This window comes from Acomys minous (assembly GCF_964271855.1).
Source record: "Acomys minous genome assembly, chromosome: 9".
NCBI lineage: Eukaryota > Metazoa > Chordata > Mammalia > Rodentia > Muridae > Acomys > Acomys minous.
In genome coordinates this window covers 59,679,205-59,690,835 of record NC_140490.1, presented here as the reverse complement: position 1 = coordinate 59,690,835, position 11,631 = coordinate 59,679,205, and the positions used below count along the sequence as shown (strand labels likewise).

The 11,631-nt window shown below is 47.5% G+C and overlaps 1 protein-coding gene across 2 annotated transcripts; it reads left to right on the top strand.

The window, feature by feature from the left end:
• The first annotated feature begins 1,994 nt into the window (after positions 1-1,994).
• Positions 1,995-10,680, top strand: PSMG4 (proteasome assembly chaperone 4). Of its 2 annotated transcripts, XM_084797198.1 has the most exons (3): positions 2,002-2,278; positions 5,765-5,840; positions 10,495-10,680. In XM_084797198.1, the coding sequence occupies exons 1-3, from the start codon at positions 2,105-2,107 to the stop codon at positions 10,614-10,616; spliced, it is 372 nt and encodes a 123-aa protein (XP_084653324.1). In that variant the 5' UTR covers positions 2,002-2,104; the 3' UTR covers positions 10,617-10,680. The 2 variants fall into 2 exon arrangements, with proteins under 2 accessions (XP_084653325.1, XP_084653324.1); XM_084797199.1 differs by lacking the exon at positions 5,765-5,840 and having other exon boundaries at positions 1,995-2,278.
• Positions 10,681-11,631: the final 951 nt, after the last annotated feature.

Sequence of the window (11,631 nt, the reverse complement as noted above, 5' to 3'; positions counted from 1 at the left end):
CCCTCAAACTGTGAGCAGGGATAAATTCCTCAAGTTGCCTTTTTCTGCTGTCTTGTCACAGCAATGAAAAAAGTCACTAATCCAGAGTCCGAAAGCTCAGACACAGCCATAGCTACTTGCTTGGAGTTCCCCTGCGGCAATCCCCGGTGGAAGCAGGATTCTGGTCTTGTGCTCCACTTGCACATATTTAGAACGTATGGTCCTCTAAATGGGCTGTTGTGGGTGATGCTGAGTGGTCCAGCCCCACTTTCCTTGGTCCCTGATTCATGAGATATTCCTATTGGTGGGACGATCCTTATAGAGCACAGTGAGTCTTGAAGGAAGGCGTCCTGAGCTTGAAGATACAGCCTGATGGGCAGCAAAGGAGAGGGTAGAGTGACTAGTAGAGCCCATGGCCGTAGCTCACCTACTCTGACTCTTATCATGTGTTCTAATGTCCTTTCTGTGGTTGTGCTAAAACACTCTGACCAAAGGCAACCTAGGGGAGGAGAGGGTTAACTGACTTTATAGGTCACAGTCCATCACAGAGGCGTGCCATCACAGGAACTTAAGCACAGACTCAAAGGCAGAAACCAAGCTTGCTCCCTCTCTGTCTCACTCATAGACTAATGCCGAGCTAGCTTTCATATACAGCTCAGGACCACCTATCTGAGGAATGGTGCTCCCATAGTGGGCCGGGCCCAACTACATCAAAGACAAGCAAAGACAATCTCTCACAGACTTGCCCACTGTGGTGGCTTGAATGAAGATGGTAGGGAGTGGCATTTTTAGGAGGTGAAAAAAACCCAAACCAAACCAAAGCAAACACAGTGTAGTAACCTTCTCAAATCCCCGCACCCCCACCCTATCCCCCTCACCACCAGTCTACCTTGTCTATGGGTTACTATCCATTTTCCAGAGTTTTCTATAAATAGAATCACACCATACATACGGCGTTTCTCTGGCATCTTTCATACATTAGAACATAACCCTTCCAGGGTGTATGTATCAGTACAGTTCACTCCTTTCTATTTCGGAGCTGTGTTCCATTTCCTGGATACAACCATTTGTTTATCCGTTCATGGGTTGTTGTTCAAGTGGGTTGTTTCAGTTGTCTTCTGGATTTTAGAGTAAAACTGCTATATAGCTAAGCCCCTGTGTGCTTCCACTTCTCGTAGAAAATGCCCACGAGTAGCATGACTGTTTCCTCTTTGTACAGACTAGAAGACTATAGAGAAAATGTCTTATATAGAACTTACAGTAAGAATATATGAATAATTCTGAAAACCATATAGAAGTTTTGAGGATTCAATTAGACTAACATTGAATTTAAAAATGGGCGAGGCTAAAGAAATGGCTCAGTGGTTAAGAGCACTGGTTGATCTTCCAGAGAACCTGTGTTCAATTCCCAGCATCCACGTGGTAGCACTTAACTGTTTAAACCCAGTTCCAACCCCCCTCTTCTGCCATCATTACAGCAGCAGCTCTTATAAAGGAAACCACGTAGTTGGGGCTGGCTCACAGGTACAGAGATTTTCCTCAATGACACACTTCATCCCACAGGGCCACCTACTAGGAAACCGAGTCAGAGAAGTTAAAGGTTTTAGATCAAGTCCTGTGCTTTACACGATAGTAGCTCGGGTGTTCATGCCTGTCTCTAAAGAGCCTGTGGTCCTCTCGCCATGGTTTCCGCAATTTCTTTTCACGTTTTCTCCTAGCATCTTCGCTGTTAAGTAGGGTAAGCTACGCCCGAGGCTTACAGCAGATGCTAAAGCGCTCAGAGTGAATGTCTGGGCAAAGGAAGATGCCAGACTGGTTTCAGCCCACTAACATGGCCTCCTAGGGAGAAGGGAAAGGACAAGGGTAGTTCAGTGGGTCCCCAGAAGCCGCTGTCAAACCCCTAGGCGAGGCTGGGTCTTCTCCCAGGATGTACCTTCTGTGAAGGCACTGGGTCTAGAGCCGGCAAGGCTATCCTCTAGACCCCGCCCCCTTACGCTCGCCCCGCCCCACCCCAGCGCGCGCATCTGAAAGTGAAAGAGCGTTCGGCTTCTCCGCGCTCGCTCTCTCTGGTCTGGCCTCGCGCGCAAGCCTGGTTTCTGTGCTGAGGCCCGGGTAGCTGGCGGGAATGGAAGAGCCACGGGCCGCCGCGGGCGCGGACGTATTGCTTCACAACTTTAGTGCAAGGCTGTGGGAGCAGCTCGTCCACTTCCATGTCATGCGGTTGACAGACTCGCTCTTCCTCTGGGTGGGGGCAACGCCGCATCTACGCAACCTCGCAGTGGCCATGTGCAGCCGCTACGTGAGTGTGGGCGGGGCCTGGACAGGAACGGGGTGGTCCAGGAACTTGGTTGGGACCTGGGGGCGGGGCCTAGACAGAGGGGGGGAACTGGTGGACTTCAAGGTAGGGGGTCCGGGATGGAGGGTGACAGGTGGGGCCCGCAGTGCTGGGGTCTGGGAGGAGAGAGACTGGTGGGAGTGAGTGTGGCCAAGTCCTTCCGTGAAGACCTGGGGCTAGAATCTCCCAGGCCTGCCCCGCTTCTTGTCTGGAGGGGAACTCTGGAGTCAGCCCGCACCTTAAAGGGAATTCAGCGCAGCCCCTGAGCTCTGAGCCCACTAGAACGTCTGCTGTCCTTGCACTACCCCCTAGGTGGGTGTGCGCGTGCGTGTCATCGGCCTGTTTTCAGGCACTCCGAAGTTTAACATTTACAGTGGGTTTAAACGACTTATTTTTTTCTGAACTTGGAGCTTAGATTTGAATGTCTGATAGGTACTTGGCCGACAGATTCAAGACCAAATTTTCTCCCCTTCACCTGCTGCTCCCACAGCCCTTCATCTCCGTATTGGCAACCCCATCTATTCGAGTGCTCTTTGGCTGTCCTTGGCCCTTCCCGCTTGTGCTCAGAGTCATTAAACCCTGGGCACTTCTGTCAGTGAAAACAGAAGCTGGTTCCACTCCTTCATGCCTGTCACCCAAAGCTAAAAACCTCTCCTTTTCTGCCCCTACCTCCCTTGCTGTCTGCAAGCCTTTCCTAGGGCTGTTGTAACAAAGTGCCCTTAACTGTGTGGAATAAAGCACTGATTTGTTTTCTAGCTTATGGAGAGCCCAAGTTCAGATTGAACCCACCGGCTCTTTCTGGCCCTCAGCGTCAGGTGGTTGGCTGCAATCTTTGTTAGCCCTTGCCTGTTAGATGCCACACTGTAGTCTGCTTTTATTTTTTTGTTTTGTTTTGTTTTTCGAGACGGGGTTTCTCTGTGTAGCCTTGGCTGTCCTGGACTCGCTTTGTAGACAAGGCTGACCTCGAACTCACGGCAATCCACCTACTTCTGCCTCCCAAGTGCTAGGATTAAAGGCGTGCGCTACCACCGCCCAGCACACACTGTAGTCTTCCTTACCACATCTCATGACTGTTTTCGCCCTGCGCGTGCGTGCGTGCGTGCGTGCGTGCGTGCGTGCGTGCGTGTGTGTGTGTGTGTGTGTGTGTATGGATGTCTTCTCTTTTGAGAGGGCTCTTGCTCTAGTGAGCCCCTCCCCCCACACCCCCATCTCCAGGGCTGGGGATCCAATACAAGGCTTTGCGTATGCTATGCAAGTTCTCCACCACTGATTGAAATCACCTGTCATCGTCTCTTCTTTGAATATACCATGTGTTTTGGATGACGGGATCCCCAGACTTTGGTGTGAGCTCACAGTGTGTGAGCACATGCATATGAACTTGCATACATATGCAGTCACATTTAGGAACGTGCATACATACATGCATACGCATCATACACACTACACATAGGCAAAAAAAAAAAAAAAAGACAGGTCAGACATCGCTGTTCCTCTGCTAACGATGAACTCAGGATACGAGCCTGAGTTTCTAGCAGTCCCCACAGGGCCTGCTGTCTCTTAGTGTTCTTCCCTGCAATGCTGGTCTCCTCTGAAGTTTTAGTGTTCCAAGGTGAGCTTTGTGTCTAGTGCCTCTCAGGCTATTATTAAGTCATTTGGAGAATGGTTGAGAGCTCTTCAGGAGTCCTCAATTGTTACCAGTCAGGCGGTAAGGACCTACTATGTAATGAAGTTTTGCTAAAACATGGCCACATCTGTCTATGCAAATAGGGACTATGGCAGCCTTTGTGTTTTGATGGCAGGGTTGAACAGTTCTACTAGAGGACTTGTGGCCATTGACACCTAAACTATTTACTATTTTCATTCCTAGAAAAAGATGTGTTTGTCCATGGAGGACAGTGTCAAAGAATGTGTGTGTGTCCTTCCCTCTAAACCTCTTACACTCACAACAAACTGTGGCGAACAGAAATCACAGGATGAAGTTGCTTCTCTAGTTGGCCTGTCTTGGTAGGAGCAGGGGGTTTGGTACCCAGAAGGGATGATGCTAGGCCAAACTATCCTGTGGTGGCTGGGCTGGTATGTAAGGTATTCCTGACCTATGGCAGGGAGTTGAAGGAGACGCTCCCACCTTAGTAAATGTGTCCTTGAGTGTATGTCTACTGAGAGACCAATATCCTATTTGAAAGTAATGAACTATAGTAAGAACAGCAACAACATGGGATTTTAAAAAAAAGATTTATTTATTTATTATGTATATAATATTCTAACTGCATGTACACCTGCAGGCCTGAAGAGGGCACCAGATCTCATTATAGATGGTTGTGAGCCACCATGTGGTTGCTAGGAATTGAACTCAAGACCTTTGCAAGAACAGCCAGTGCTCTTAACCTCTGAGCCATCTCTCTAGCCCACAGGATGGAATTTAAAAGTTAATTTGTGGTGCAACAAAGCCAGCTGGTAATTTACTTCAGGAGGCTATATTTCAGCTCAGTGTTGAACTCTTGAGTCTGTAAATAGCAGGTTTACAATTATACTTTTGTATCTTTTTCAACAACAACAACAACAACAAAAAAGACAGAAATGATTCATTAATTCCTTGCCTTTCTTAAAAAATCTTGTTTGCTATATACCTGAAGAAATTTTGAAAGTGACATTATTTTAAGAGAAGAATTACTTGATCTCTGTGTCCTGCCACACCATCTGGGAGATACTCCATCAGTTGTCTCCACCTGGACAGTGAGGCACGGGTACCAAACCCCAGCGCGCAGGTTACTGAGAGGACCTTTTCCTGTTCAAACAAAGTTTTTTTTTTCCTTGCTAGATATTGAACCCAAGGACTTGTGCATGCTAGGCAAGCACACCACTGAGTTACATTTTATTGCTTCTTAGCCAAAACAAGATTGCACAACCATTTCATACAAGGCTTTGATTTTGCTCTTTGGATGCCGGTAGCTGGTGTCTTTTCAAAGTTCTGTGTCACTTACTAACCATCAGAAGTCGACACAAGCCTTCCGGGGGACAAGAGCTGGGCTCTCGTAGGCTTTCCTGAGGAAGCCAGGCACCTTGCTTCTCAGCTGAGGAAGCGGACCAGGCGCCCAGACTCTGGTCACATTTCTTGCTGTGGCCTGCTTGAGTTCACTTGCTTCCCTCCTGGTTGGAATGCCCTTCTGCATACTTTGGAGCTTGTAAGATAAAAACAGTCCCCTTTACGTGAAATCAGGCCTAGAAACCCTTAGCAGCCCCGTGGGTGGGTCCGATTACAAGTGGCTTCTGTTTCCTGTTGTTCTACTGCCTCTTTTATGTCAGGGTCATCCAGCTTGGCTGTGGACAAATGCTAGCCTTTTGGGACACTCGTGTGTCCTCCTTTGCCCTGACACCTTGTATGGAACCCAAAGCTGCCTGGTTGACCAGGAAGGAGAACCCACAGTATACTCTTTGTTCCTTTTTCTTTAGGACTCCATTCCTGTGTGCACCTCCCTCTTTGGAGACACTTCTGACACAACCTCCACTGGCCTCGCCCAGCGCTTAGGTATGTGCCCATAGCTGATGCTTTGACAATAGCCATATGTGACCCACTGTTTCATGTCCTAGGGCAAATGGCCTTGGAAGTAAAGAATCCTCACATTAGGGGCAACGGCCTCATTAGTATCGGAAGCCAATATCTGAACTTTGGGTCTTTAATGGGCCACATCTGCACTTTACCAGGCTCATCTGTCTCAATATCATCATTAGCCCGGGGAACTTTTGGGAACTCACACCATCCTTCTTGGCTCCCCTCTTCAATCCATGAGCTGATTTTTTTTTTTCTTCAATGAGTATATCATCTCCTTGTGTGAGAGAGTAAACCTTGCCCAGGGGCAGCTGCTCAGGGTGGCTCCCTGGGCCTCATGGCAATTTCTGTGGAGCCTGTGGCAGAGGTCACTACAGCAAGAAGGACTGTGTCTCAGTCTCAGCAGCACAGGCAGAACTTGGAGGAGGGAATGCATCGTAGAATGGGGCTTAGCAAAGAGCATGAGATTGAAGGCTCCACTGCTCTCACATGTACCTTAAAAAAAAAAATTACAAATACTCAGGTGATTCAGGTAAGAATAACTTGTGTCCTGTGCTCTCCAGCCCCGGTTGCCCATGGCTGGTATGCACAGGATGCCCTCACCAATGGCTCAGTCTTTGTGTTTCTAACATCCCTAGTTATTTCTGAGCCCAGCAGCCCCAGGGTATCCCCCAAACCCTGGCCAAAGGTAAGTGGAGGGAAAGAGCCCCATCCCAGTTTTATGAAGCTTGTGTTTGGTATTGTACAAAGAAAATTATGTCATCTTGTCAAGTAGGAAGGTCTGTTACTTTGACCTGTTACCTACACACGAACAGTTTAGCACACAGCCCAGGAGAAACAGCATCAATTTAGGAAGACTGTAGACTTCAGGCTCAGAGGTCAGAGAGAACAGGGGTCATAGGAGCTTGCAGGGTTCTTCTCTAGCCTGAAAACTGACGTGAATTGTGACCTGTTTCAGAAACTCCCCCTGCCCCTGCCCCTGCCCCTGCCCCTGAGACAGGGTTTCTCTGTGTAGCCTTGGCTGTCCTGGACTTGCCCTGTAGATCAGGCTGGCCTCGAACTCACAGTGATCCACCTGCCCCTGCCTCCCGAGTGCTGGGATTAAAGATGTGTACTAGCACACCTGGCTTGGAAACTTTTTATTAGGAAGTAATAAAGTATATTTAAAAAGTAATAGAGTTTATAGGGAACAATTTCTCCTGAGCCTCCGAATCACATCAAAGTCAGTTGGGGACATGATGCTCCTTTGCTTCTAAGTGCTTCCTTACATACTTAAAAAAATTACTTATTTATTTCACATATATGAGTGCTCTGTCTTCATGTACACCTGCAGGCCAGAAGAGGCATCAGATCCCAGCATAGGTGGTTGTGAGCCACCAGGTGGTTGCTGGGAATCAAGCTTAGGCCCTCTGGAAAAGCTAACAGTGTTCTTAGCTGTTGAGCCATCTCACCAGCCCTCTTGTGTATTTTTAAACACAGAAGTGCTAACACACATGTCAAGCAGATTTTTGTGTGCTCATGCCTACTTAGAGTTGATGGAAATGCCCATATATATGGAGGCAAGATGGGTTAGGTGGCAGTAACAGTCCCTGGTGGAGAAGGGTGGCAAAAATTCGTCTGGCATGCCACAGATAAAAGTTTTTGTTTTTTAATGTGTATATATGTATGTCTGGGTGTGAGTTTGAACACATGAGTACAGTGTTCATGGAAGCCAGAAGAGAGTTGAATTCCCCGAAGCTGGAGTAACAGATATTCATGAGCCTCCTGATACAGGGGCTGGGAACAAAACTCCAGTCTTCGGCAAGAGCAGTGTGTGTGTCTAATGGCCGAGCCATCTCTACAGGCTGGTCTCAAACTCATGATCCTCCTGCCTCTGCCTTTTCAAAACACCCTCCCAGCGTGTGCCACCAAAGATTTTATACCAAAAAATGCAAAGTTAGCTCACAAATATCTGTGAGCTGGAGGCCTGATACCTGGTTTAGTGCAAGGTGCTTCTCAGTAACTCAGTGACCCGTCGTAGCTGCTGGCATCTTCAAAAGGTCTGGTGCTGCATGTGGTCAGATTAAGGGCTTAGCAAAGTCCTAGGCTGACTGCTCGCTTGGGCCTCTACAGGCATCAGGAACATATAAGAAAGATAGAGGTGCCCTGCATAATGTGTTCTATGGAAGGCGGAAGCAGACAGAGTAAGAGCTGGGTTGCAGGTTCTCAGTGGCCATGAACACTGTGTCACAGCTCTGCATGGATGACGAGACCCTGCGCTCTGGTCACCTTTCAGAGCAAAGAAGGGTCTGGAAGATTGAGCCACACACACAGTGGCCCTCTTAGCAATTAGACCAGTGGTTCTCAACTTTCCTAATGCCGTGACTCTTTAATACAATTCCTCATTTGTGGCGACCCCAACCATAAAATTATTTTGGTTGCTACTTCATAACTAATTTTATAGAGAACGGTGTCTCAGTTCCTACAACCATTGGAAATAAATGTTTTCTGATAGTCTCGACCTAGAGACTGAGAATTGCTGAGGTAGACTGATTCCAAGTACACTACAGTGGACGCTGTGGGGAGAGGAGACCCTCATGCTAATGCCACTGAGAGGACAGACTACGCACAGTGTGATTTTATGGCCCCTTTGTGGCTGGCCGTGGTGGATCTCACATCTTGCCACACTTTACTTGTTCTCATGTCATTGTCTAAACTAGCAATTCCCAGACTCCCTCCCACACCTAAAGGAATGGGATGGGTGAGGCAGCTCAGGAGAGACATATGGGTCTCCCCGCTGCACTGCTACAGCTGAGCAGATCAAGGTTTGGGACCCCTGGGCCCACTGCATGCAGCAAACTGACTGGTCCTGCTGCGAGTGCTGTGAGCACTGCCTCCTGTGCCGACAACTGCTTCTGCCTGGATGCATTTTTTCTTTTTTAAGATTTATTTATTTATTATATATACAGAGCTCTGCCTGCATGTACCTGCAGGCCAGAAGAGGGCATCAGATTACATTATAGATGGTTATGAGCCACCATGTAGTTCCTGGGAATTGAATTCAGGACCTCTGTAAGAGTATAAGGGCTCAAAGGCCCTTAACCTTTGAGCCATCTCCCCAGCCCCTTCCTCTCCCCCCCCCCTTTTTTTTTAACAGTGTCTATCTTTGTGGACTTGACTGGCCTGGATTTTAGGGTTAGCTTCCCATCACTGCCTCCTCTAAGTGCTGGGATTTGGGATATGTGTGTCAGCATGTCTGGCTACATCTCTTCATTTATTTATGCTTTTACATTCCTTAAAAAAAAAAAAAAAAAAGAAAATGACAGACCAGGCATGGTGGCACACGCCTTTAATCCCAGCACTCTGAGGTAGAGGCAGAGGCAGAGGCAGGCACATCTCTATGAGTTCCAAGCCAGCTTAGTCTACAGAGTGAGTCAAGAACAGCCAGGGCTCTGTTACATAGAGAAACCCTGTCTCGAAAAACCAAATAAATGAAATAATAATAATAATAATAATAATAATAACAATAATAATAATAATAATAATAATAAATACTAATACTAATTCTACTACTAGTAATAAACCTGACAAGCCCCAAACAAACCATATGCATAGTCTTGGATATCTAATAAAGAAAATAATTCAGAAGTGTTTTGAGAATCAGAGACCTACCTGCCTTTGATTTACGAAGTAGGATCTGGGTCCATAGACTTTTCAGGCTGTGGTTCAACAGGGAGAGACCCAGACTTGAAGGTAGGTTAGTGTCTGCTCTCACTGAATCTCTGCTGGGATGGCAGGTAAGGCTTGCAGAGCAGCACAGAGTCACAACCTGGCTGAGGCTTGGTGTAGTCTCCAGCAGGCTTTAGTCATGGCGTTGGGGCTTTCCCATCCTCACTGCCTGCTTTTCTGCATGCAGATGTGGGTGAGGTCACTGAACTAGAGAGAGGATTGGTGTTTTGATGGGTGAGTAGTAGTTTCTGCCCTGTCCTGGGCATGGGTGAGGCCAACGGAATTGGTCTGGCCACTGCCCAGTCATTGCTGAATGAAACACTGGCTTGGGCTTGCTGCCTGTTTCTGCTCAAGGCATTGTCTTTCAGATTCTGGGCCTTAAGCTGGACTTTATTTTTGCAGTTAGGTCACCTATTTATTGGTTCTAGAAAGTGCATACTCATGCATATGCATGTGCATATATACAAATATGTACATGCATAAAGTATACACCTTTAGAAGGAGAGTGGAAAATTATAGAGGTGGCCAGTAGTGATGGAGAGCTTCAATATTTTAATTATTTTAATGTTTTTGAAGTAACCCTGCCCCATCCCCCAAATCTCCAAAGCCAAAAGCCCCACATACAATAGAGGTTTCCAGATACTAGTGTGTGGCCACCTGGGAGCATTTTAGCATTGGCCACTGGCCTCAACACTGTTTCTTTCTCCTACAGGAGTCAGGATGGGCTGACTGCCAGGCCTGTGCTAAAACCCCTGTTCCAGAGCCCAGCTGGGGCTAGATGTCTGTTTATATTTCCAACCTTAAGGAATCTTCTCCATGCCTTGCTCTATTTCCAAGCACTTCCCAGGTCTAGGCAGGTTTGTGGAACACGGGACTCACAGTGTCTCGGTCGTGGCTGTCAACATACTTACTTTTCTCTTTTTAGCCAGGAAGACCAGTAAACAGGTGTTTGTCAGCTACAATCTCAACAACACAGACAGTAACTTCACATTACTCGTAGAAAATAGGATCAAGGAAGAAATGGAGACGTTTCCAGAAAAGTTCTGAGCGGCAGAAGGAAGAGTTTGTAACGTGTGTAAATTACGTTGGAATAAACAGGTCTGGCTTTGTCCTCGGGCTGCATTATACTTTGTTCTAAAGGGTTTATTTCCTGGGCCTTCTCTTAGTACGGGTGCCGAAAGGTTCAAACTGATGGGCATGGGGGAGGGACAGAAGGGAGCAAGCAACAAACACTTCCTGCTTAGTGCTAGAGAAGAGGGGGATCAAGTGTAATCGCACAGGTACGGCTTCATGCGCACATCCCCACGAGAGGTAAAGCTGCAGTGGATATGCGTAAGGGTTAGGGCATGCTTAGGCAGGGCCTGAGGCTTGTGAACTGACAGTGTCTGAGTGCTTTCCCTGTGCTCTCTCTTTAACCCTTCCTGGCACATGTTTTTTTGTTGTTGTTGTTGTTGCTGTTTTTTTGTTTTTGTTTTTGTTTTTTTGTTTTTGTTTTAAAGCTACATTTGAACCTTAGTGCAGCTTTCTAAATTTGTGGTCCTGATGGCGTCTGGTTTTTTGTCCCTATAGGGTTGGCAGCGATCCCTGACTTGCTGTGTTGAGTAGGTAGACATGCTTTGCAAAGTGTTTTGCTTTCAGCTTAGTTTATATGGACACCAATGCCTCAGGCCACTCCGCTCTCACTGTCACCTCTGCTTTCCTCCTCCCCTTTCTCCCTAGTACTTGCCCTTTGGCCATTTTTAACCCTTAGCATTTTCTTGGCTACTACCAGGGATCTAATAGCACTTCCCCCCGCCCCCCCCCCACCTGAGGTTCATGTGTTGGGTACCATGTTTTGACAAAAGGTGACCACCATTGCCAAAGAGATTTCTAATCCATAGGGTCCCCCTGGCCCCTCTTGGTCTGACAGTTCAGGCACTGTAATTATTTTGCACAGTTCCACAGGATTCGCACTGAGTCAGGCAGGGGCAGGAATAAGAGCATTTAGGAGTAGTGGTGCTTGTGGCTTGAGGGGCACCAGCCAGTGTTTCTGCAATGTGGTAAGCTCAGTGGACAGCTCCCT

Bases quoted from the DNA above. Each gene is read 5' to 3' on its own strand.
- PSMG4 (XM_084797198.1), top strand. From the start codon at position 2,105: ATGGAAGAGCCACGGGCCGCCGCGGGCGCGGACGTATTGCTTCACAAC. The intron at 2,279-5,764 runs GTGAGTGTGGGC...CTTTTTCTTTAG, and splicing joins TGGCCATGTGCAGCCGCTAC to GACTCCATTCCTGTGTGCAC. The intron at 5,841-10,494 runs GTATGTGCCCAT...TTCTCTTTTTAG, and splicing joins TGGCCTCGCCCAGCGCTTAG to CCAGGAAGACCAGTAAACAG.